This window comes from Bos grunniens, chromosome 8 (genome assembly GCF_055505025.1).
Source record: "Bos grunniens cultivar Pamir isolate PY7600 chromosome 8, Bosgru_T2T1.0, whole genome shotgun sequence".
Classification (NCBI taxonomy): domain Eukaryota; kingdom Metazoa; phylum Chordata; class Mammalia; order Artiodactyla; family Bovidae; genus Bos; species Bos grunniens.
Window position 1 is genome coordinate 98169183 of NC_141172.1, and position 27525 is coordinate 98196707.

The window sequence follows — 27525 nt, forward strand, 5'->3', positions numbered from 1 at the left end:
ATATGTAACTCCCCCAAACCAGCTCCCTTCTTTTGAGCCCTTGACTCTCTTAAAAAAATATAAAATTAGAGCTAAGTGAGAAGGAACAATTTTGGAAGGAAGATCTGTTTGGAGCACTGGCTCCCTCACTGTGAGTTTCCCTCTAGGCACACACATAGCAGAGGAACAAGTGGGCAGGAGGTTACAAAGTAAAGGGGTGGTCGGGGGAGGCACCAGCAGAGCCTCTGAAGAGCACACTCGGGGCTTAATGACAGACAAAGTCAGCTTTAAACACCTTCTGAGCCCAGTGCATCTCATAAGGGCACTGGTCACTAAGAACTTTCTACCTCTCTACTTCCTCTCTTCTCTTCCTGTGCCAGAGCCTGGCAAAGATCTGGAACAGAAGCTAGATAATAGAGGATGAAGGGCCTGAAAGAGACAAGAGACCACACCTCCCCCAAAAGCCCTAGGGGTGTAGGACAGAGGAGTGGGGAACAGAGGGGAAGTCATACAACTGAACGAACCAAAATACTGATGAATATATTGGAATGGACATTCTCATTTTTAACTGAGATTGTGTCTTATGACCTAAAGCAGGGATTGGTGAACATTTTCTGTAGAGGGCCAGAGAGTAAGTAATTAGATTTTTCAGGCCACCCAGTCACAACTGCCCAAATCAAATAGGCAGAACTATGTCCCTCAAACTTCATTTATAAAAACAGCCTGGCTGTAGTTCACAAACCCCTGACTTAAGGTGACCTTCAGTTACCTAAAAGTAACCACTAAACGATTAAGTTTTCATTCAGGGAACAGGGAAATCGTAATCAAAAGAATATTTTTAAAAATCAACTTCATTAAGGTACCGTTTACATATAACAAAATGTACCAAGGGTACACTTTGATGAGTTTTGATATTTACACCCAAGTAACTATCACCATAATCAATATTTATGACATTTCCATTACCCCCAAAAGTTCTCCCAAGCCCCCAAGTAAATATTCCCCCTACATATGACCTCAGGTAGTCACTGATCTGGTTTCTGTCACTGTAAATGGATTTGGCCTTTTAAAAAATTTTTTCTAAATAGAATCTCACACACACACACAACATTTGTGTGTGACTTCTTTCACTCAGCGTTGCATTTAAGCAATCCATCCATATTCTTACTCGTATCAATAGTGTTCCTTTTCATTGCTGAATAGTATTTGGCATAGTTACATGGTCATACCAAAATTCATTTATAAATTTCCTTGTTGATGGAAATTTAGATTGTTTCCAGTTTGGGGCTGTTATAAACATTTGTGTACAATTTTTGAGGATGATGGCCCCAATAAAACAATCGCTTCAAAATAACTAGGGCAAAGGAAAACCTTTAAATAACATTCTCTGGGCACAGGAACATCCTAATTCTAAGACCCGTTGTACATGTTGTACAACATGACAACTTGCAAAGAATTAAAAGAGGCTGGGCTTCCAACTATACTTACCTCTTTCTTAAGTTCATTGAGATTGTGACTGATTTTCAATATAGTGAGTTCCAGTTCTTCAGCGATGCTTTTTGTTTTCCTGCTTTGCTAAAAAAATTTAAAAGTACATGTGAAGAGTTATCTTTTTCATCTAGCAATTCCAATTGTACTCTAACTACAAATAACAATAAAATTTTAATACCATTCTGTGAACTATATGAAAAGTATATTTTAAAAATTCACCTGTTTATGTTAAAGTGGCAAGGAGAATATTTAGTTACATTTTTCAACTCTAACTTTTAAATACTGGAATTTTTAAAATCTAATTTTCTTTAATAAATTTATCATGGCTAAAACTAATCTGTTTTATCTTCTGCCTGGAATGCTCATCTCTTCATTCTTAACCTAATCAAAAATTAAAACCCTATTCAACCTTCAAATCCTTACAGAAATTTCTGTTTCTTAGAAAGGCCTTCTTTGATCACATAATCCTGACTAGACTCTCTTCTTACCCTCTCTAACCTTTTCTCAAAGTAATCATCTTAATTTGCAATTACATATGTAGTTTTTATTTTATTTTTTTGTTTAAAGTTTATTTTGCTCACTAGGCTTTGATAAGCTCTGTGAAGGCTGGGATCACACGTATTTTGTTCACCAATGAGTGCATTATACCTGGCACAGCAAATGCAAGGTAGCAGGTATTCAATTCTTTGAATGAATAAATTCCAGCTAAATGTCAATCTCTTCATGAAGCTTCTAGATTCCTCTTGCTCCTTCAAACGCTCTCCACATATGATCTGTCCCTTCTCTTGGGACACTTACAAAGTTTTTTGGACTTGTCTCATACCTTCTCACATTTTTCTACACTGCAAAATTCTTGCAAACATTTTATTTAATTCATCTTTAGATTTCTGATGCCTGGCATATAAAAGGCACTGAGCAATAACTGCTAAAAAGGGTAAATGAATGAACAACAGAATCAGAGATCCAAGTGCTGTGAAACATGTGAAAGGTGATACCTGCACATTTAAGTACTGATAGAACTGGATTCCCAATGCAAAGAGTGTTTCCTCACAGAAACTCTTTATATTGCATGTTGGGCTTAAAATTTAACTCTGAAGCAATCTCCACTTCAGATTAGATACCACATAGATAATTCAAGTCAAGCTGAACACAAAATACTGCTTTTATTCCTGACATCATTTTACCCGATGCCAAGAAATTCTGAGGGAAATCACTGACTTATCCCAGTCTTCATTCATAAACCCATCTCTTCACAAGGAGGCAGACTGCTGGGTCCTCAGGCACCTTCACCCTTCATCTTCGGCCTGAGCTTATGTCCATGACTTCCAGATTTGTATGCTGTAAATCATGGTAAATGCATTCTTGACATAGCCTAGGTCTAAGCAACAAATAAATGGTGCCAGAGACATGAGTCAGGGCTCTATCCTTCAAATCTGTGATCCACCCTCTGTCAGAGACTGGATGCATACTGCCTTATGTTGTACCACTGCTGCCAGTCCTGGCCACTGTTGCCCACATAACTTCCATGTTGAAGCACATCAGCAGCCTATTCAAGGCTTTTTAAGTGGCTGCCCACCAATCTGAGACCAGGAATCTGTGCCAGGGTGAAAAATCTTTCACCTGCCAGCTGGATCTACCCTTGCATCTGAACCTCCATGAGTTTTCCAAATCCTTGTGTCTGTAAATCAGGTGTCCTCAGAATTAAGAACTGTGCACATCTGAAAGAACCCAGCAGTAAGACTCAGGACCCAAGAATCTCTAGGTAGGGGTTCTACTACTCTGATCTTTACTCTGAAGAAGCACTTTGGGAGGGATTTTCCAGAGGTGATTTTGGTGGACGAGAGGGGACAACAGGGTGAACTAGTGAGGGTGACTCAGAATCCAACTGGTCAGGGTGAAAAACAACAGGCCGAGAGATGTCAAGTAGCGTGAATGTTGGATGGTCAAGCAGGAGGCAGAAAAGGGATGCGATACCCTTGTCCCATTCTGGACCACATTCACACTCCTGATGATTCGGTACCCGCATAACTCTCAGAACTTTAGGGCAAAGCAGTCACAGAGGATTTACTTTGATGAAATAAAGTTCTTACAGCTTGAATCCACACAGAAACTAACTGCTGCAATTCCATCCTCGCCTGAGCTGACAGTTCCAGGATGCGTTCTCTGTGCTCATGGCTGGTGTAGGCACAATCAGTGAAGTCCTCCATGCGCTCCAAGAGAGCTTCCAGCATCGCTGAGAGAGTCTCTTTTGACTGAAAACAAAGATTCTCCCGAAGAGTTTCAATATTCATCTGAGAACAAAAAGGATATACATCCACAGGAGTCAACATTCCCACCTACCCAGATGTGCTGTACTCTCCTCCCAGGGCCCAAGAAGAAGCTTGCAATTTCTTTCCCTGTCTGAAAGCTCAGGAGAAATACAACCTCCAACAAACCTCCAACAGAAGTTTGTGAACAAACTTTACTGTCCACAAACTCAGGGGGCCCACGTTGCTCAAGAGCCAACAGTAGCTGTGCAGAGCTTCATTCCGACAGCTGTCAACAAAACACTTCTATACGGTCAGTGAAAGAACGTGATCATGTAGCAACTGGTAGGAAAATGAACCTACCTCCAGATAAAGGATTTGTTATCTGAGAAAATGCCAAGGCAAAGTCCTGGAAGATGTTACAGCCAAAAACGACTATGTGTTGAGCCCAGGGGGAAGGGTGTGGAGGGTGTGGGGTACAGTAAGAGCTGGGAAAGGCGTCAATTTTCCCTTCATTAATTCAGTGAAACTGGTCTCCCTACATTTTGTTTCATGTCCCCATCAGACCTCCCTGATCAAAACATTCTCTACCAGGGGGCCTGGATAATCTTCCTAAAATGTATACCTTCAGATATTGCCCCCTCCCTCTAATTGGTTCCCCACCACCAATAAAACCAAGCCCAGACTTGTACCGCATAGCACAAACCCTTCCAGGGTCTTGTCTTTATGTCTTTCCAACAGTCCCTCTCACCTTTCTGAGTTTCTAAACCTCCTTTCACTCCAGCCATCCTGTGCTTAGAGTTCCCTGAATGTGTGATGAACACATGCCCATTAGGGCAACCTTCTCTCTCTCAGCTGTCTGAGATGTGCCATGCCACTTCAGCCTTAGCCCTTCAACCTCTAGCCCCTGAAATATCCCATAGCAACAACCTGGGCTAAGAGGCACTAAGTGGTGACGATCACGACTGTGGGCAAAATTCTTGTGCAGATAAAGATAACATACAATCGCTTCATACTTCAAGGTCTTTTCACAACAATTATTTCAAATTGATCCTTATTATAAGACCCATTTTTAACAGGACCCATGCAAATACCAAGATTTGGAAAGGTCAAGAGGCTACCGGGAAGTATAGCTTCCCCTTCTCTCGGCCCAAGTTATCTCCAGTAATCACTCTGTCCTATGGAGACAGGATTGGTTTTTTTAAGCCAGGAAAGAACACAGATAAAACTGAAGTATGGAACTGACAAGGAGAACCTGAGAATTTGAGGATTTAAAGATAACTACAACATAAAAATCAGCCCACAAACCATTTAAGGTTTTTTATTTTCCCTTTAAAGAGAATCATATACGGCTTTTAAAACAGTAACTCAGAGCATTTTTATGAAAGCCATTCATTTGCAGGTTTTCATAAGATCTGTCCATATATTCAAAGTAATGAATACATCCAGTTTCCCTCTACAGATGCAAAGAAGATCACCACCAACAGAGAGAGTGTATTCAAAACAGCTCTCTGTGCAGAATGCCTGCTGGTGAAAGGTCAATAGCAGCCACAGGTACCACACTGGTCTAGTTAACCCGGAACCAGAAATGTAGTGCCCGGCGGCCAGAGACCTGGCTTTACATTGACTGGTTTCCCTAATGGTCCTTTGACCTCTCTCCTTTAGGCCTTAACAAAAACAAGGGATTAGAAAAATAAGCCCTAAGATTCCTTTCAGTAATAAAGACTCTGAAAGAATGGCTGGTCCCTGGAGCTTCCTTCCTCTCAGGAAGAGACACGGGGTAAGACGGACAGCATGTAAACAAAGCCAGAGGTGTAAACCCAAAGGTCATGGACTCTGGGATCGGAGTCCTGGTTCTAAACAAGGGTTCTATCACATATTAGCTTTCCTCCTCAAAAACATGGGTACAATAATATTCACCTAAAAGGGAAGTTTAGAGAACAAATGAGAAAATATTGAGAACAAGTGTTCCATTTTTCTCTTTCACCCCATGTCCGACCGTTACACAATTAAAAGTCAAAGTGCAGGATTTCCCTGGTGGTCCAGAGGTTAAGACTCTGCTTCCAATGGGATACAGTTTTGATTCCTGGTCAGGGAACTAATATTCCACGTGTTGTGTGGCTCAGCCAAAAAAAAAAAGTCCAAGTGCCAGTAAAATGGAAAGAATACCATTCCTGCTGCAGTTCTGGCTGCTGGAGACGTAGGTAACCCTTAGCGTATTAGAGAGCTTCTCAGGGTCCAAGTTTCCCCATCCATTAAATAACACAGGCCTATTAGACACACTAGTAAAGTAATGCTCAAAATTCTCCAAGCCAGGCTTTAGCAATATGTGAACCGTGAACTTCCTGATGTTCAAGCTGGTTTTACAAAAGGCAGAGGAACCAGAGATCAAATTGCCAACATCCACTGGATCATGGAAAAAGCAAGAGAGTTCCAGAAAAACATCTATTTCTGCTTTATTGACTATGCTAAAACCTTTGACTGTGTGGATCACAATAAACTGTGGAAAATTCTGAAAGAGATGGGAATACCAGACCACCTGACCTGCCTCTTGAGAAATTTGTATGCAGGTCAGGAAGCAACAGTTAGAACTGGACATGGGACAACAGACTGGTTCCAAATAGGAAAAGGAGTACGTCAAGGCTGTATATTGTCACCCTGTTTATTTAACTTATATACAGAGTACATCATGAGAAACGCTGGGCTGGAAGAAGCACAAGCTGGAATCAAGATTGCAGGGAGAAATAACAATAACCTCAGCTATGCAGATGACACCACCCTTATGACAGAAAGTGAAGAGGAACTAAAAAGCCTCTTGATGAAAGTGAAAGTGGAGAGTGTAAAAGTTGGCTTAAAGCTCAACATTCAGAAAACGAAGATCATGGCACCCGGTCCCATCACTTCATGGGAAATAGATGGGGAAACAGTGGAAACAGCGTCAGACTTTATTTTTCTGAGCTCCAAAATCACTGCAGATGGTGACTGCAGCCATGAAATTAAAAGACGCTTACTCCTTGGAAAGAAAGTTATGACCAACCTAGATAGCATATTCAAAAGCAAAAACATTACTTTGCCAACAAAGGTCCGTCTAGTCAAGGCTATGGTTTTTCCAGTGGTCATGTATGGATGTGAGAGTTGGACTGTGAAGAAGGCTGAGCACCGAAGAATTGATGCTTTTGAACTGTGGTGTTGGAGAAGACTCTTGAGAGTCCCTTGGACTGCAAGGAGATCCAACCAGTCCATTCTGAAGGAGATCAGCCCTGGGTGTTCTTTGGAAGGAATGATGCTAAAGCTAAAATTCCAGTACTTTGGCCACCTCATGCGAAGAGTTGACTCATTGGAAAAGACTCTGATGCTGGGAGGGATTGGGGGCAGGAGGAGAAGGGGACAACAAAGGATGAGATGGCTGGATGGCATCACTGACTCGATGGACGTGAGTCTTAGTGAACTCCGGGAGTTGGTGATGGACAGGGAAGCCTGGCATGCTGCGATTCATAGGGTCGCAAAGAGTCGGACACGACTGAGCGACTGATCTGATCTGATTAGATGACTTCCTAGGGTTTTCCCGACTAGGCACTGCACCTACCAAAGAGTGCTTGTCACCACCTCTCTGACGTGCAATGAGTTCTGCCCTAAAACTCATTTAGGGCAGATGGGGATTCTGGGGTCAGGCTGCTGACTTTCAAATCCTAACTCTGGCACTTTGTAGCTTGCAAGTTATTTAATTTCTGTTTCTCAGTCTCAACAGTACAATGCCATAATAATAATATTCTTGTGTGATGTACACATGCACATATTTAAAGCATTTAGGATGGGCACAGAGTAAGTGCTTGATAAATGTTAGTATGCATTATTGTTCATTAAAAATTTTAATTATAATTAATACTACTGCTATCACTACAGTCTCAAAGTATCAATTCTATAGCACAGGGAAGAGCAGGAATTCCAGAATTGATTTACTGTCTGTCATCAGATGCGGATGGTATGGTACTGCTCTACAGACTGTGAAGGGAAAGCCGTTCTGAACAGAGGACAGAAGGCTACAGCTAAACCATACAGCTAAACATGGCCAGGGTAACTACCATAACCCCACACTGGTATTCTCTGTACAAACTGCACTAAGCCTTATGTTACTGAATATTAAGTTTATACCCTATAAGTGTGTTAGTAACTCAGTCGTGTCTGACTCTTTGTGACCCCATGGACTATAGATCGCCAGGCTCCTCTATCCATGGAATTCTCCAGGCAAGAATACTGCAGTGGGTAGCCATTCCCTTCTCCAGGTAATCTTCCCAACCAAGGAATCAAACCTGGGTCTCTTGTATTGCAGGCAGATTCTTTACCATCTGGCCCAAAAGGGAACTTCCTTGTATACTATAGCATTGTTTTAAAGACAAATATCTTGCTTTGTGAAGCGTCTGTATTCTAAAATACCATACAGAAGTATGAGTATTATTTATAATGTTTCTTTGAAATGGCAAGAAAAAAACAAAATATACTCTCTGTATTCTTACCTTGAATTCCTTAATCCCAGTAAAAACACTGATAGATGAAATGTCACTCTCTCCATTTGGTTTGCATTCGGTTACAATTTCAATGACCTTATCCAATGCCACTTTCATCCGGTCAAATACTCCTTCTTTGTTTTTATGTGCTGACTCACAGTTGGGATGCCTGAGACAAGTCTTTGAAACAATTGAAAAATTTTATGGTAAGATTTGACCCATATCATAATACACAAAATCTTACAGAGAACATGCCATGCTAATAAAAATGGTTCTTTACCAAAATCTCCTGTGTCCCTGGCTCACCCAGCGCTTCTCCTCACTAAAGGTGGAAGCAGGATGAGTAAAGAGTAATAGCAAGTTTAAGTGAAACAGGCAGGGTACAAAACCGCATCTTTAGACTTTAACATGCTTACTTAAAATTGTTGGGGAAAAAAAAAAACAAACCCTATATCTTCATCATGATTAAAACTTAAAATGTTGCCTAATATGTGCAAGAGCTAAAAAGAAGAATGAGGACAAATGGACAGATGTTTTATGACTGTGGAGGCATCTTTGATTTTCAAAAAATGATATAAAGGAGAAACTACTCCAGGGCCCAGCTGTGAACAGGGCCTTCCACGCAGGCTCCAGGGAAGCCTGTTTCTGTGCCTGCAGTGATCCTAGCACGGAAGCAATGTTCTGAGCAGAAAAGGCAATTCCCACAAAGTGCTAATGAGATGTTCAGCAGTGCACTCTTGAATTGTACCAATTTGCTGGCCTACTGCTGTATGGAATTACAAGCTCTTGATTGACAATTTTGCAAAAAGCAGAATAAGGACTGAGAGGTATGAAATTACAGAATAAACAAACTAAGGGCTGACTTAATACTCCACTGTTACTTAACAGATTCCAACTCGCCTAGTTTTTCTAGAGCATGTGTGCGGGCTCCCCAGCGAGATAGTGCAGGCCATGCAGGCACTGACCCTGTGTGACTGGCCTCCATTTGCAGCACCTAATAAGCCATTTTCTGCTTAGCTGCTCAATCAAAGCTGACTCACAGATTACCTGATGTTTGGACCAGGGATGGAAGTTAACTTTCTTCTTAAAGAATAACTGAAATTTGACTACTATAGCCTATATTCCAATTTATCACTTTCATCTTTTTAAAAAGTGAAATATATATAAATTATGTGCATTTAGGGTTTCTAATTAACTTACAACATAGTAAAACAAAACTTTTCTTACCTTTGAAGCTGTGAGCAGCATCATTGTACACTTTTCAAGAACTGACCTAGCTGCTGCCATTTTTGCCTTTTTCTTTTCATCCTTCAAATCCTAAAAATGGAATAAAACCACTGAGCTGCAAAAAACTCAATTTCTTGGGAAACCATTTATTCAAGAAAAACAATATTCAACAATTTAACTAACACTGCTTTTTGAAAAATAAAAACAGAATAAAGTTTAATAAAATGTCACCATTTCAGTGTAAATACATTAACACGACGGAGTAGAAACAGCTGCCCTCAGGGCGGCAGAGCCAGGAAGTGAGGCGGATAAGCTGTCACGCGGCTCACGTTCTGGTGGCCTGCACACCTGACATTCCTGTGCCCAGGTGAGGACACTTCGCTCCCAACCAGAAACAGCCATCCCATGCTTTACTTAATTAAAAGTGACTTATTTATTCAGCATTTGTGGACCATTATTTCCTTCAAATTAGACACTCAGAAGTCAACTCTTTCAGGAACCATGTCTGATTAACCCCATCTAAGTGCTTATTCATCTCAATGTGAATTTTTTTTTTTTCAATCCTAAAGTTAGCCTATATGCTGCTCTAAAATATTAAGATGTTTCTTGGGTATATAATTTTCCCCAACTAGAATATAAACTCTGAAGTAGACACTGTATTTTGGTTTTTTTCATTTGGTTTCTCTTCATACAGCCTTCAATATGAAGGTGTGCTATCACAGAGGGTCCTCAAATCTTGCTGATTAAATCTACAATCAAATACTCTCATAATAGCTTGATTATAACCATCTAAATCAGAGGTCAGCAAAGATTTTCAATAAAAGGCCAGATAATAAGTTTTTGAGACTTTCTGGTTCATTTGGTCTCTGAAACAATGACTTAATTCTGCCAGTGTAGTATAAAAGCTAGCTTAGACAATACATAAACAAGTCAATATAGTTGTGTTATAATAACTTTACTTATAAACACTGAAATTTGGATTACATAAAATTTTCATAGTTGTTTTTTTTTCTCATTTGCGAACTGGATGAAGTCTTTTCTTATAAATAAAAAAGACCTAAAGTTTGAAAATGGTTTGCCTTTTATTTAATAAATTAGAGTGGATGTAAAGTTATCTCTACAATAATATCACTCTCATTCACTTGCATCTCAACACAGCTTTCTTTAATAGGAAACAAAGTTATACCTAGTAAATGAAAAACTGCACAAAACCCCGAAGCTAATTCAGATCACAAGGTAACATTCCAAAGTCTGTGTCCTGCATGTGATTATCACCTATCAGGAGTAGCAATCAAAAATAAAAGTTGAGGTCACTGCTAAAATTTCCACCTATTCCTTGTCTTTAACATACTGAACGGGACTTCTGGCAAAAAAAACCCTGTGGGTCTAGATGACAAGGCATCCAATGTATATACACAACACTTGTAAACCATACATTACACCACATATTGTAGGTGACAGCAAGTGATCAAAAAGATGGCATCTCAATCTGTTAGAGGGCTGGTCCACAGGACAAAACAGAGGTCTCATTAACCCCGGATGTCCAAGAAGAACTAAGTGAAGCATATAATTCAGCCCGCCACTTTTCACGCCAAAAACCATCTTTCAACTCCAGCTACAAACCAGGAAAGTTCACACCCAAAACCAGTCTACAGGACTCTACCAGAGCATCTCAAGAAGAGGTCAATTATATATTTAACTTGACATGATAAAATCATGTACAAGTCCCCCAACAAGGAAAGGCAATCCTGGATACGATGTGGTCTTCTATCTCCCCTAAACTTCAGAACTTACAGTCTGAACTGGGGAACACTACTACAAAGAACCAACATCATGGTGCAGCTGAAAACTACAGGCTTTAGAATCAGACACAATTGAGTTCAATCTGCTAGAAAAGTCACCTTAGCAAAGTGTATTATCCTCTGAAGTTCAGCCTCATGTGTGAAACAGTAATAACAATACCTACTTACACAGCTGTTTTGAGAGTCAAACAAGATCAGCTAACATATAGCCAATGCAATAACCCAGTGCTTGGGTTATTACTATTAATGTAAAACAATTATAAAGATGTAACAATAGAATAATATATAACAAGTTACACAAAGAACAATAACAGAGATATGTAATAAAATATTACCAGGATATGTATGATGACTCATTTATTTGCCTGAACCCTTGTAGAAGAGTCAAATGGAAAATTCTGTAAAAAGAGGAAGTACTTGAACTGGGCCTTGAAGGCAAGTATGACCTTTCCCAGTGTGAGAGGTGGGAAAATATTTAACTATTATCTGTGAGCAACAAAAGACACACAGATCTATTTACTTTATCCCGGCTTCTTCAGGAAAGGCTTTTAAGAGCAAGATTATAGATTTAATAAGCAAGACAACCAATCCAAATGACCACAAAGATCACATCTCTAACCAAACTGAAAAGTATGCATGTATCTCAAGACTTGTAAATAGGGTAAACACATACATTTTGTCTATCTCCAGTTAGATGCGCAAACTCCACCATTTCATTTCCAAACTGACTGAATATTTGGACAAACTCTTGAAAGCTATTCACTTTCTCCAGTCTTTCCATAGTTGCAAGAACCTGCAAAAGAGATTATTTTATTTCAGGTTTAAATTGAAAGAGACTAAGACATCAAGCCTGAGGCAACAGAGGAACAAAAGAGGAATTCTGAATTCTAGAGGAAAGTTGGGAGAGAGTCCCCGGAGGAGACAGAGGAGGGGGGCTCAGAGAAGTGGGTTCAAAAGTTAGTCATCTAGGGAATGATCTCTTTTTAGGGTAGGAAGTGGGCTTCCTTGAAAATTAAAGGAAAAAGTAAATGAAATGACTAAATATGCAAGAGCTCCCATTTATGTAACAAAGTCTGGAGAAGGTGGCAACTGGGCAGGGCGAAGGTGATCGAATCTTCAGAGAACGAGGACGGGGATGAGGATGAGATGATACAAGAAGCTTTAAGGTTCAGAGAACCAGAGCTGGGGAAGTCCCATCCTTCTCAGAAAGGTGGGAAGACTGAGGAGAGGAAGGGAGATGGAGGACTTCAAGAGCAGGAAAAGTTTGAGTCAGTCAGAAACTGCTTGTGGTGAATAACTGTCAAGAAGTTTTGGGCAGCCAGGGGTGGATAGATGGCATGTTTGTAATACAGCCAACAGACAGTGTTATGTATTTTCTTGATATCAGAAATAAAGTAAATAGATGTGAAACATATTTTCAAATTCTTTTCTCTGAAATAACAGTACTGGATTAGTTTTAGTCAGACCAAGATAGGTAAAGAAAACACAGATATCCTGTGTGTACTTATTTTTAATGAGGCTATGATAGATGTTTGGCATGTTAATGGGCCCTGGCAGCTCAGGAAGTCCAGGCGACTACGGCAGATAAGGCAGATCCCACCACTGAACAAAACCTCTGTCTTCCAGAGAGAGGAAGGTTTTTCTTATTCCTCTAGCACTGCCGGATCCACCTCTCTAAATTCGTTTTCTCTTTAATCTTACACTTTTCCAGGTAGTCTTGTCTTCAAACCAATGGGAGGGTCCCTTCCCTGGCTGACTGCTCTCCCTGCCTCAGGGATTATCCAGGGAAAAAAGTGATTGTATCCATACACACCCTGGCTCCCAGTTAGTTGATGGAGACATAACAGCCACAGAAGAGGTCTAGACTGGGAGAGTCAAAATCTGTTCTTTAAATTTTGTGATTATTCAGTAATATTTAGAAACTCTGCATACAGCAATTTTATAATGTGCATAATTGTGGTTTCAGGTGACTGAGCTTTTTCTTTTTTAATTGGAGGATAATTGCTTTACAATGTTGTGTTAGTTTCTGCTGTACAACAACATGAATCAGCTATAAGTATATAAATAACCCCTCCCTCTTAAGCCTCCCTCCCACCCAGGCATTTTCTTAAGCATAAAAATTGTTCTATCTGCCTTGGTGGGGGGAGATACTGAGGAATTCAGTATTTTCATCAGGTAGGTTTCCACTACATACATTGTCATGGTACTTGACTTTTTATCCCAAATTTGTTTTTATCCCAAATCAAAAGTTTTCACCAATAAACCTCAACAAGCAGATAATGGCTTTCTGAGAAGAAATGTTATTTGTAACCAAAAATTTAGGTCCAGTGCACACATTTAGGAATTATATGTATAGATGAAACACCACTTTTAAACTGTAGACAATTAGAATAATAAACAAAATAGACAAACATTGCCAAATTACTTGCAATGAACTTAAAAAACAACTTTCTGAACAACCCTGAAAGATACAAGTAGAAACATCAGAAAGGTAAGTACCTTATTTCTCGATCTTATTATTTGCTTAATGACTACTCGGTCTGCCAGTAGCAACACTCTTGTCACTGAAGAAAGCAGTAATCTTGCAGCCTTTATGACTCCTGTTTTATCTGTAAAAATTGTGATCTGGCCATCTGATTCTGGGCGATTCAGGCTGCTCACATCTGTAAGTGCTGCGATTGTTTCTCCTAAGAAGAAAGGTGGTGGTGGGGTGGGGGAGGGGGGGAAATTAAACTGGGAATAAGATACACAAATTAAAATCCAGACTTTAAGGTAATGTGCTCAGCGGGTAGAAACTCGATTTCAGGAATAAGAAATAGCTCCTTGATGAGCCCAAAGATTATCATACAAGGATCCCTAAAGGCATAACAATGGCACACTCCTAAGAACTGTGAAAAACTGTTGCCTTCAGCGAGTTTGAAAAATATCATAACTTTTGTTTCCAGTGGTATGCAAACTACATGATCCCCAAAGCCTGTTCTAAAAGACTAAGTGAGAGCGATCCCGAGAGCCAATAACCAAAGAACCTAAAAGCGGAGCAGTAAACAGCTGCCCAGGGTTTGCCCAGGGGGGAGGGGACAGAGGTGGTTGGATGCCATCACCGACTCAATGGACATGAGTTTGCGCAAACTTCAGGAGTTGGTGATGGACAGGGAGGCCCAACATGCTGTGGTTCATGGGGTCACAAAGAGTTGGACACGACTGAGCGACTAAACTGAACTGAACTGAGGGAATAGACATTGGGGGCTTGGTGGTTACAGGGGAGAAGGCGTCACTGCCTGTCTTCACAATCTGAAGGGGCGAGGGTTTTTCCAGACAACCAGGGAGAGAAGACAAAGTTTTGGGCACCAAACGGGAGGCATCCTCAGTGACAAGGGGAACTAGAAAAATCAGCCCTCAGTAGGCAGAGGGAAACAATAAGCGAGTTCATCTGCTGGTCAGCCTGGGCTCTGGTGGCAAAACAAAACTGTTCCTCCTAAGAACTCATGTCCCAGGCTGGCCCTCAGGCGTGCTGTCTGAATATACACTTTTCATGATGCCCAGCATAAGCCATTCTATCAAACCAACTCCCCACCTCTAGAAAAAGTCTCTTCTTCACTATTGCTATGAAAATATTTTAATTTCTGTAGTAGCAATTATCCATCAATAAAACAATTCAAATATTTCTTATCCCCCCAAATCAAACTGTAGTTTCTCAAACCTTACTTTTTAATTAAATAGATTTTTTTTAATAAGCTTTTCATCATCTTGTAATGTTCAAGATCATTTTTCAAGTCCTAAATAAATCTGAGTCCATAATGGATCAATTTTTCTCATATAAGCCCTCCTGTCAATACTATTACATACTCCCAAGAGGTTAAGGACCTCGAGAAAAATTACCTGAATTTTAACAGATATATCACAAGGTATGATGTAATGAAGTCAGGATTCAGGAAGATTAGATAGAAGCATATAAAATGGACTGGAAAGGAGAGATTCAGAGCCAGGCTACTAATCACGCAGCTATCTTAATTGTGGATGTGAAGTGGTAAGGATCTTACCAGGATGACAGCCATAGGAATATAAAAAAAAAAGACGATTTGAGAGACACTGAGTTAAGAAAATACAAAATCAGGACCTTAACAACTGATAAGACAGAAAGGAAAAGTGAAAAAAATGGCTTCAAGGTTGTAAACCCAAGTCGCTTAAAAAAGTCAGTAGGGCATGGGAAGGGAGATGATAAATCTAGTTTCAGACAATAGGAACCTGATACGACACAGGAAAACCCAAAAGATAAGCCACTACATAAGGAATGGTTACATATCAGGACCACAGCTGGAGTTCCACTAACAGATGAAATCTGGGGTAGCCAGTCTCCAAGGTGGCTCCCAATGGTCCCCACCTCCTGATATTTTCATCCTTGTGTTACCTCGTCGTACCAGGGTTGGCATGGCAGAAGTGATTGTATGTTATTGCCAAGGTCTTGTTGTTAAAGACGATGAGGTTGATATCTTGGTTTCTCTCCCCATCTGAGGAAAGCTGTTACCATGCTGTATGTAGCCACTACCACAGACAGGTACATATGGGGCGAAACTGCGCCCTCTGGTCAACAGTTGGCAAAAATGTGAAGCCTGCCAATCATCAGGAGGCGGAGCTTGAAAGCAGATCCTGCAGTCCAGCCAAATGCTAAGACAACTGCAGGTCCAGCCAACACCCTGCGTGCAATCTCATGAGAGACACAGACCCAGAACCAGCTGGTTAAGCTACTCCTTGATTTCTGACCCTCAGAAACTAGTGAGGGAAGAGATGTTTGTGGTTTTAAGTTGCTAAGTTTGGGTTAATATGTTACACCGCAATAGGTAACCAAAACAAAGATTATACAGCAAAATATAAAGAGAAAAGAAAGGCTAGAATTAAACTTGAATGTACAGAAAAAGGAGTTGGAGGGACAGTATCACTTTGCAATAGCAAGTAGTATAAAAATGTTTTCTCTGCACCCCTGGAAAATTTTCCTTTTTCCAGCAGTTCTCAATCATCAAATATACGAGCTTGCGCATTATAGCATCTTTTAACCTTCCTTTTTCTGACTAAACCTCAGGCATTCAGCCTGAAGTTTGCAAGATGGTAACATTTGGTTAGCTGTACCAACAAAGTTAAATGCTTCCTTAACATTATAGAGTTGTTCCAAGTATTGACTACTCTGAAATTAGTTCCTTGGAAAAGGCACAAAGTTGCCCCATAGATTCATGGTTGTCACTTTTTTTAACTTGTTAGATGTGTTAGTGTTTTGTCTTAAAGCAAAAACTCTGAAGTCAGTCAACTACAAATATTTATTGAGCACCCATAGAAAATGTAAAGCTTGACTAGAAGCCAAGTAAAAAGTAAAAACAGTGGGGGGAGGGGTAGGGGTTGATGAAATGGGTGGAGTCAAAAGGTATAAACTTCTAGCTATAAAATAAATAAGACATGGGTATATAAATGTACAGACTAGCATCCATAGTTAATAATATTGTATTGCATATTTGAAAGGTGTTACAAAGTAAATCTTAAGGTCTCTACAAGAAAAAATCATTACAGTGAATACCTGACACTAGTGTAATGCTGTATGTCGATTATACCCCAAACTAGAAAAAAGCAAAACTATAATGCAAAAGCTCAACACAAGAAAAGTTAACACTAATAATTACAATGACAACCAATATTTACTGAGCACTTTCTATGTGTCAAATGCACACATGCATTATATCAAAACACTTCTATAAACACTAACAATATCCCCATTTTATAGACGAGAAAACTGAGACTATGTTTTTCAAATGACCATTCTCATCCTTTTATCTGAGTGACTTTAAGAGGCAGTTCTCAAGAAGGAAAAGGACACTGCACGTAAGAGAGAACATGTGGAGACCATGACACCAGACAGCTTCCCAAATATGCCTGCACGGAGCTCCTCAGCTTACAGGACTTTCAGGGCTGCACAGTCTGCTGGAGCTGGGGTAGGCGTGCATGTCCTCATTCCTCCAACACTTAGAGCACAGTGGCATGCTAGGAAGCCAATAAGGCGAGGACTCGGACTGCCGTTTCATTTAAAAATCCTTACTCTTGCTTTAATTAAGGATTCGCTTAAGAAACAATAATGTGAAGAACTGTCCATTGCATTATGTAATAATGTCTGTTGTGTAAGTGCCCATACAATTTAGTTCCTGGAAAAAAGCCTCTCTCCTCTTGACGAGCTGGTTTGTTTCCTTCCGACAAACAATGAGAATTAAATAACCATTTCTTTCCCACATTTTTTGTCTAGCTTTTCAGGAAGCAGAAAGACAAATTTCATGTTTAATTGGAGTAACAATGTTGGCCAATTCATTTCTAGTACACTTATATACATCTCCTATTTTAATGGGTTTATTAATCATATATTTAATTGTAACTCTTTTACATCTCTTTTTTTTTTTTGGCTAAACCTCACAGCTTTCAGGATCTTAGTTCCCCAATCAAGGATTGATCCTGGGCCATGGCAGTGAAAGCATGAGTCCTACCCACTGGACCACAAGGAAATTTCCTTAAATCTCTCTTAATATGAGGCAAAACATAAATTATGAATAGACTAAGGCCATCTCATTCCTATTCTATTGACATATCCTAGTGAGTGACTAGAAACCCAAACTCAGAATCCTCCCTTTGCTTTAATCAATAACCAAATTCTATCATTTAATCACCTAGTGACTATTTAGTGTACTTTTTCTGCTTTTTATACCCCTAAGACACTGTCTTGATTCAGCCTGGTACAACAGAAAAGCGTTATCAACTCCATATTAATCTCTCTGCCTTTAGTCTCAACCCTCTCTCAATCATCCCTCATTTGTTCATTTCCCCCATGCAACCAGAAAGATTTCTAACATAAAACTACTGTCTTTCATCTGGCCCCAAATCCTCAATCTATCAAGTACAGAACAGTACCTGAAGCCATTCATGTACCATTCGGGCATGTATCATCTGGCTGGCCCCTTCACATTACTTGCCTTTATCTCACCCACTCCGTTCCCCCACAATGACACTCCAAATATACCTGCTTCTCCCTCAGAGTTCAGTCGCTCAGTCGTGTCTGACTCTTTGCGACCCCATGAATTGCAGCACGCCAGGCCTCCCTGTCCATCACCAACTCCCGGAGTTCACTCAGACTCACGTCCATCGAGTCGGTGATGCCATCCAGCCATCTCATCCTCTGTCGTCCCCTTCTCCTCTTGCCCCCAATCCCTCCCAGCATCAGAGTCTTTTCCAATGAGTCAACTCTTCGCATGAGGTGGCCAAAGTACTGGAGTTTCAGCTTTAGCATCATTCCTTCCAAAGAAATCCCAGGGCTGATCTCTTTCAGAATGGACCCACCTCAATTAATAGTGCCATCATCTACCCGCCAAACTTGGAGTTGTCCATGACCCCTCTTCCCATGGATCGCAGCACATCCCACATCCAAACTATCAGCAAAACCTACCAGCTCCACCTTTCCAACATAACCAAATGCAACTGCTTTGCACCACCTCAAATGCTATCACTGGGCCTAAGTCACCATCATCTATCACAGCCTCCTAACTGGTCTCTGGCTTCACTCTCATAACTCCTAAAATCTATTCTCTGTACAGAAGCCACCAGGGATCCTTTAAAACTATAAATGAATTTGTGTCACTACCCTGCACCAAACCTTCCACTAGCCCCAAGATGCTGAGAAAACAGTCCAAAGTACCTATCTTTGCCTAGAAAGTCATACCTGTTCTCACTCTACTCCTGGTTAGGAAAGTCCTTCCCCCAGATACTAATATAGCTGGGGTCCTCATTTCAGTGCTGTCTCTGCTCCTATGTTACTCCCTTAGAGAGATTTCCTCTCACCCTGTTTCAGTAGTTCTCATTTCAGTAGTTCTCAATTCAGGGCCATTTTGATCCCTCAAAGGACATTTGGGAATGTTGAGACATTTTTGGTTGCCTCAATGGCTGAAGAAGGGATTTTCTGACATCCAATAGGTAGTGGCTGGGGATTCTACAATGCACAGGGCAGCCCCCAACCCCAACAAATAATTACCAACAAATAATTATCCAGCCTAAAACAGCATCACAACTGAGAAACCCTGCTGGTCTTCCTAAAAGAAACTTTCTTTGGTCTCCTAACCCTTCAGTTCAGTTCAGTCGCTCAGTCATGCCTGACACTTTGCAACCCCATGAATCACAGCATGCCAGGCCTCCCTGTCCATCACTGACTCCCAGAATTCACTCAAACTCATATCCATTGAGTCAGTGATGCCATGCAGTCATCTCATCCTCTGTCGTCCACTTCTCCTCCTGACCCCAATCCCTCCCAGCATCAGGGTCTTTTCAAATGAGTTAACTCTTTGCATGAGGTGGCCAAAGTACTGGGGTTTCAGCTTCAGCATCAGTCCTTCCAATGAACACCCAGGACTGATCTCCTTTAGGATGGACTGGTTGGATCTCCTTGCAGTCCAAGGGACTCTCAAGAGTCTTCTCCAACACCACAGTTCAAAAGCATCAATTCTTTGGCGCTGAGCTTTCTTCACAGTCCAACTCTCACATCCATACATGACCACTGGAAAAACCATAGCCTTGACTAGACAGACCTTTGTTGGCAAAGTAATATCTCTGCTTTTCAATATGCTATCTAGGTTGGTCACAACTTTCCTTCCAAGGAGTGTCTTTAAATTTAATGGCTACAATCACCATCTGCAGTGATTTTGGAGCCCCAAAAAATAAAGTCTGACACTCTTTCCACTGTTTCCCCGTCTATTTGCCATGAAATGATGAGACCAGATGCCATGATCTTAGTTTTCTGAATGTTGAGCTTTAAGCCAGCTTTTTCACTCTCCTCTTTCACTTTAGTTCCTCTTCACTTTCTGCCATAAGGGTGGTGTCATCTGCGTATCTGAGGTTACTGATATTTCTCCCGGCAATCTTGATTCCTTATGCTGCCTTATTATCTTTTCCATAACTATCACTACCTGCCACTGGGCACTTATCTATTTGTTCATTTATTTGTGTCTCCCTCTATAGAATACAAGCTCCATAAAGACAGATTTTTATTGACTTCTATGTAGCTATATCCCTTTGGTCTAGAAGAATGCCTGGCATATGGCCAGCACTCAGTAAATATTTATTTAAAGAATAAGTGGATAAATGATACTCAACAAAACTATTTGTATGCAGCAAAACTCCCCAGTTCTCCCAAGCTTCTATGCCACCAGTTATAGAGACTTCTGAGACATCAGGAAATCTGAAATCAGATTTGTCTCCTGTAGACACAGGAAGGTGCTTACTTTTATTTTCCATTTTCCATATAGTGGTAAATAGGCTACCATGCTCCTTGATGGCAGAGTCTATGCCTCACATTCTCTACACCTCTCACGCTCAATGGCTGATGGCAAGGGTGGTAAAGAAACCACTTGCCAATGCAGGAGACACAAGGGATGTGGGTTTGATCCCTGGATCGGGAAGATCCCCTGGAGTAGGCAACCCACTCCAGTATTCTTCCTGGAAAATTCCACAGACAGAGGAACCTGGTGGGCTACAGTCCACGGGTCTGCAAAGAGCTGGATGTGACTGACTGCACACGTACATACGGGCGGTGGGCTTCTGCCCCGCCCGGTGAGGACAGTCCACGTGGGCTTCTGCCCTGCCCAGTGAGGACAGTCCACGACGCAGACTCAGGACTTGATCCAAGAGACATTCAATATTCCTGGAAGCTAATCCAGGGCTTTAATGACCTACACATCTGTACTAAAAGGTTAAAAGGCAGTACACATCTTTACTCAACACGACACAATCATTTGTCATGATATCCAAAGCAATAAAATTGGTATAAACAGGCTTCAACATACCTGCTTGTTTAGCTTCAATACAGGCAATATTTATTTCTTCTTTCAAGTCCCAGTTTTCATTGGCTATAGCTTCCCCCACTTTAACAAATCTTCCAACTGCCAAGTTGACGGCTTGTCCTACACGCTGAATTGCTTGCAGAGTTTTATCAGACTTTTTGGTATTATCTTTATGATTAATAAGTGTGGTGATCTAAAAGTAAAAGATAAAAGCAAACTGCTTAAAGTTTATCTCAGTACTTTTTTTAAAGCGATATCACAAAGACCAAGAAAATTAAGCCCAGCATACTGCACTAGCCTAATAAACTCAATTAATTGACAGCTTTAATGCTTCAACCCAGAGACAAGCAGCAAACACCTTGCATCTCTCCTGAGGTCAACGTTTCCTTTACTAACAACTCCAGATTTACCTGAGGGGGTTATCAGGGCACACATTTCTGTAAACCCTCCAGACAGATCAACAAATCATAAAGACAGGAGAAAAGTAGAAGAGGGTGGATTCTTACATTCAAAGAATCCACAGGAAACCAAAGCACGTCAGGTCTAGATTCTTCGACCGTGACTCGGGCTGCTGTGAGAGTAGAGACAGCATGTTGTTCGCCAGGCGCTGCACTCTGCTGCCTAGCAGCGTGTAGGCTGTACAAAACGCTATGTGAACCACAGATGCTACGGAAACAACCAGACACTTGAGAAGGACCAATGTAATCTATGTTTTATAGTTCGCCAAGGTTTGTTGTAGACTCAAAGTAAATAAAATACCAAGAGCTTTAACACTTGACTCCAGGCCCTGAAATAAAATATAAAAGGTGAAAAGTTAAGCTGTTTGAAACAAATATAAATCTTCAAAATGTCCAGGAAAATTAGTACATGAACTATACTGACATATAAAGATATTTAAAGAATGTTACATGAAAAATGTAAATCCCAAATGGTACATGTCCACTGCGTATAACTTTGAAATGATTTCTATAATACATTAACAAAGGTCAGAATAGAGAATTAAGAGGAAGAGGCTTGCTCTTTGATCAGCTACTATGTGGCAAGCACTTTGTGTGTTATGGTATTAATAGTTTTAAGTCAGAAAGGCCTTAAAGCTTGGCTTTAGGCCTAAAGCTTGGCTCTGCCATTCCTAGCTAAATGACCTAGGGAAATTTACTTAAAAATCTCTCTAAATTTCCTCATCTCTCATACTGTTTTTCAAATTTTGAAAATGTTCTAGAGTCCAGATCCTGAGGATACATCACTGAGCAGGACGAACACAATCCTGCCCTCATTCTGTTTACAGTCTAACCAGGTAACAATAATTCAATTGTACACAATGTATTTGTTGAACACCTATCATTTGCCAAATAAAATCCTAGACAGTGATCAAACAGCAATGAACAAGAAAGGAAAGGCCCACAATCTCATGGAGCTTACATTCTAGTGGAGTGAGGGGAGACACAATAATCACACAAATGGGTTAAAGAAGCTAACGTAAATGCTATGCAAAACATTAAAATAAGACAATGTGACAGAAAGTATCTGTGTAGCTACCTGAGATTAGTTGACCTTCCTTCTACAAAGAAGTGATATTTAAACTGTGATCTAAATGATATCAAGTAGAGAGGCCAGTAAACATCAGGCGATAAAGTGTTGCAGGGAGAAGAAATAACTGTTTAAGAAAAATAAGGGAAGAAAAGAAGGGGCATCCTTCAGTATGAGACTGTTCTTTTTTTTTTTTTTTCCAAAGAATAAAGTAAGGCCAGAAGTGGGTAAAGAATAGTGGGCAAGAGGACAAGTGTAAAACCAATATCCAACAGGTAGGCAGGGACCAGCCTTTATTGCAAGGCTGTGAATTGCAATAAAGAGTTTGTATTTGACTCTGTGCATGACAGAAAGTCACTGAACAATTTTTGAGGATTGTGGTTAGTGGTTTTAAAATGTGTGCTCCAGTTCTTCAATATTTCTCCTTTCAAGCTTCATTTCTCTCCTCTTAAGTGAGATGAAATTAGTGACCCACCTCTAACCAATAGAATAAAGTAGAAGCAAGGATGTGCCTCTGAGAGTAAGTATTAATACACATTGTGACTTACATTTCTCTCTCTCTCTCTGGGATCAATCACTGCGGAAGAAAACCAGCTACCAAATCATGGAGGAGAGACCCACATGGTAAATAAACGCTTACAAGAGTGTCTGGTGTTTAGTAAACATTACATAATGACTGCATGCTAAGTCACTTCAGTCCTGTCTGACACTTTTCGACCCCATGGACTGTAGCCCATCAAGCTCCTCTGTCCATGGGACACTTGAGGCAAGAATGCTGGAGTGGTTAGCCATGCCCCTCCAGGGGAGTTTCCCAACTCAGGGATCCAACCCGGGTCTCCTGCGTTGCAGGCAGATTCTTTACCATGTGAGCCACCCGGAAACTGCCTGCAATGCAGGACACCTGGGTTGGATCCCAGGGTCAGAAAGATCTCCTGGAGAAGGGAATGGTACCCACTCCAGTAATCTTGCCTGGAGAACTCCATGGACAGAGGAGCCTGGTGGGCTACAGTCCATGGGGTCACAGAGTCAGACATGACTGAGTCACTAACACTTCCACATAATGATTAGATGTTATCCAATTTACATTTCTAGAATCTCTGTTCTTTCCTCATGTTTGTGATGCTATCTTATTTTCTAGAATAACTGACACTAATCTCTTGATTGAAATGGATTATCTTAGTTTATTTTGTGGGAAGATAAGAAAAGAGGTGAAGATCCAGGAAGGAAAAAAAAAAACAAGCCTGGCAGTAGGCCAGAAAACAGAACAAAGTCTTAATTCCTTGAGACCTGAAAAACAAGGGAGTCAGCCCAGGACAGAGAAGTTCATCTCTGGGCTTAACTCACTAGTAAACAATCAAAATCACTACATATAAAAATTGACTAATCTGCTATAGAAACCAATATAGAAGAAAGCACGCTGAATCACGCTGAGGTCTTTAAAAGGAGAAAAAGGGGCTCTTTCACTCACTTTATACACCATTTCTGTGTTTTACCTTTGCATTAAAAACACCAATATTCACATACACAGATCAGCAGAGCTCCCCATATGGACTCAGTGCATCTCCAACTTGGTGAGACCATCGATCCTGAAAGCTTCCAGGACAGTGCAGTGAGAAGCGAGAAGACAGGGGAGCTACCCTAGAGATTTCAAGCCTCTGTGTAATGGTGAGTAGAGTAAATCTATCAAAGACAGGAAAAGACTGGTGGGTGGTAGAATAACATTCCAGGCTAGGGTGGGGCTGTGTGGCAGATTTCCCTCTTCCCTTCCTTGGATAAAAGCATTGTAAGACTGGGAGTGGGAGTTTTGACAGGAAGAATAAAGTGATTATTAAAGAAGGTGGGTGCCGCTCTGCAGGAACTGTGCTTGGGACTTAGCCCAGGGCATGTAAAAAAACTGTCTGAATTACAAAACATACAACAAATGAGTGTATATAACAGATATTTGTATCATTTAAAGAAATGACAGGAAGGCAAAACACACCTACCACCAACCTTCAGAAAGCACTACCAGCACCTCTGAAAATCCAGGTGCCCTATGGGTCCCTCACTTTCCAGATCACCCCCTCACCGGCCAAAAGAAACCACTGTCCTAATTTTGTGCTCATCCTCCCCTTATTATAACGATTGCACCTATGTTATATCCTTAAATGATACATGGTTTTGTTGTGCCTGCTTTGAACCTTTTAATTTTCTCTCCTTAACATTGGAGATTCATCCAGACTGATAATTATAGCCGTGGCTCATCCATTTAACCGCTGCAGCAGTGTCTCATTTTATGAACCTAGCACTCTTCATTTAAACAGCTTTGCTGCTAAAAGACGTTTGGGTAGTTTTCAGTTTGGAGCCATTAGAAGCAAACTGACTATCAACATTCCAAACTATGTCTCTAACACACGTGCAGGATTTTCTCCTGGGGTGTGGATTTAAGAGCGAAATTACTGGGCGTAGGTAATACCCACTGTCAACTTTAATATATTACATCAAATTGTTTTCCAAAATGGTTGTACTGCTGACATTTCCATTAGCTCCCCATTCCAATGCTTGTGCTCACTGTGGTTTTAACTTGTACTTCACTGGTTTCTAATAAAGTTGAGCATCTTTTCACATATGTGTTAGCCATCTGTTTCCTCTTCTACAACATGACTATTTATTTTACCAATTTTTAATGGGTAATCTTATTTTTGATTCATTGGAGTCCTTTATTTATTTTGGGTGCTACAATCATTTGGTGGTTATTTCTGTTGCAATCATATTCTCTTGCTTTATGGCTTATCCTTTCAATTCTGACGAACAAAGATTCTTCATTTTAATGGAGCAAATATATTAATCTTCACTTTCGGTCTATTAAGAATTCCTTTCCCACCGAGGTGGGGAAAATATTGCCCAATTTTTTTTGCCTAAAAGTAAGTTTTTACTTCCATATTGATATTTTTAATCCATTTGGAACTGTTTCTGTATATACTGTGAGACAGAGATGCAATATCATGTGTTTCTATTTAGATAACCAATTATCCTCATTTTTAAAAAAATTCTTCCTTTTCCTACTGACAAGAAGTGCCCATTCTGTGAATTATCAAGTTTCCATATATGTGTGATTGTTCCTAAGTTCTCTATTCCGTTTCACTAGGCTCTTTGTCCATTTCTGTTAAACCCACATTGTCTTAATTACTCTAGCTTTATAAGACTTGAAATCTGGTAGAGCAACTCCACCCACCTTGTTTCTCTTCTGATATTCTTGGTATTCTGATATTCTTGGTATTCTGATATTCTTTCATATAAATTTTAGTATTACTTTTATCAAATTCTACTAAAAAAATTCCAATGAAATGTTCATTGGAATCACATTAAATTTACATATCAATAGGGAAAATTGGGAGCTTCCCTGCTGGCTGAGATAGTAAAGAATCTGCCTGCAATGCGGGAGACTCAGGTTCAATCTCTGGGTCAGGAAGATCCCCTGGAGGAGGAAATGGCAACCCACTCCAATATTCTTACTTGAGAAATCCTATGGACAGAGGAGCTGGATGGGCTACAGTCCATGAGTTTGCAAAGAGTCTGACATGACTGAAGCGACTTGGCACAGGGAAAATCGATATGCCCATGACATCAAGTCAATCTAGCCAAGAACATGGTACTTCTTTCCCATTTATTTAGCTCTACTTTGGCCTTCTCATAAAATTCCCCACAAAGCTTAGCAACTCTTTTACTAGACACATATATACACATATTTTGCTTTCATTTTTATTCTAACTGGTATTTAAAAATTTAAACAAATTTTTAATGGAGTATGAGTTGATTTATAACTGGTATCATTTTTTAGGACTACTTTTCTGTTATTAATGCAGAGCAAAGTGCAACTGACTTAAACTCTTACACTGAGTGAACTTACTAAACCTCTAAATTTTTAAAATTTATTTGTAGACTCCATTTCTCTAAGGAAATGTTTATTTTAAATTTGACTTGTTGCTATGACGTTAAACAGATGGAGAAACAATGGAAATAGTGATAGACTTTATATTCTTGGGCTCCAAAATCGCTACAGATGGTGACTGCAGCCATGAAATTAAAAGACGCTTGCTCCTTGGAAGAAAAGCTATTACAAACCTAGACAGTATATTAAAAAGCAGAGACATTGCTTTTTAAAAAGCAGAGACATTGCCAACAAAGATCCATCTAGTCAAAGCTATGGTTTTTCCAGTAGTCATATATGGACATGAGAGTTGGACCCTAAGGAAGGCTAAACGCGGAAGAATTGATGCTTTTGAGCTGTGATGCTGGAGAAAACTCTAGAGTCCCTTGGACTACAAGATCAAACCAGTCAATCCTAAAGGAAATCAACCCTGAATATTCATTGGAAGGACTGATGCTGAAACTACATTACTTTGGCACCTGATGCGAAGAGCCAACTCCTTAGAAAAGACCCTGATGCTGGGAAAGATTAAAGGCAGGAGGAGAAGCGGACAACAGAGGATGAGACGGTTGGATGGCATCACCGACTCAATGGACATAGTTTGAGCAAGCTCCAGGAAATGGTGAAGGACAGGGAAGCCTGGCATGCTGCAGTTCATGGGATCACAAGTTGGACACGACTGAGTGACTGAACAACAACTTCTATTACTAGTTTGTTATGCGCTCTTTATCACGATGAGGAGTTGAATTTAACCGAATACTTCCCTGGTGGCTCAAAGGGTAAAGAGTCTGCCTGCAATGCAGGAGACCCAGGTTCAATCCCTGGGTCAGGAAGATCCCCTGGAGAAGGAAATGGCAACCCACTCCAGTATTCTTGCCTGGAGAATTCCATGGACAGAGGAGCCTGGCGGGCTACAATCCACAGGGTCCCAAAGAGTCGGACATGACAGAGCGACTTCACTTTCACTTTTTTTCCTGCATCCACTGA

At 40.5% G+C, this 27525-nt stretch overlaps 1 protein-coding gene across 1 annotated transcript in view; it reads right to left on the bottom strand.

Annotated features, from left to right (window-relative positions):
• Positions 1–27525, bottom strand: part of CTNNAL1 (catenin alpha like 1) — a 58693-nt gene that overhangs the window by 25989 nt on the left and 5179 nt on the right. Inside the window, exons 3-10 of the mRNA XM_086414130.1 lie at positions 21608–21672; positions 21105–21294; positions 13750–13937; positions 11924–12043; positions 9449–9538; positions 8231–8401; positions 3561–3761; positions 1468–1554 (exon numbers count right to left, since the gene is read on the bottom strand). Coding sequence (XP_086270256.1) covers positions 1468–1554; positions 3561–3761; positions 8231–8401; positions 9449–9538; positions 11924–12043; positions 13750–13937; positions 21105–21294; positions 21608–21672 — 1112 coding nt within the window. The remainder of the gene's footprint in view (positions 1–1467; positions 1555–3560; positions 3762–8230; positions 8402–9448; positions 9539–11923; positions 12044–13749; positions 13938–21104; positions 21295–21607; positions 21673–27525) is intronic.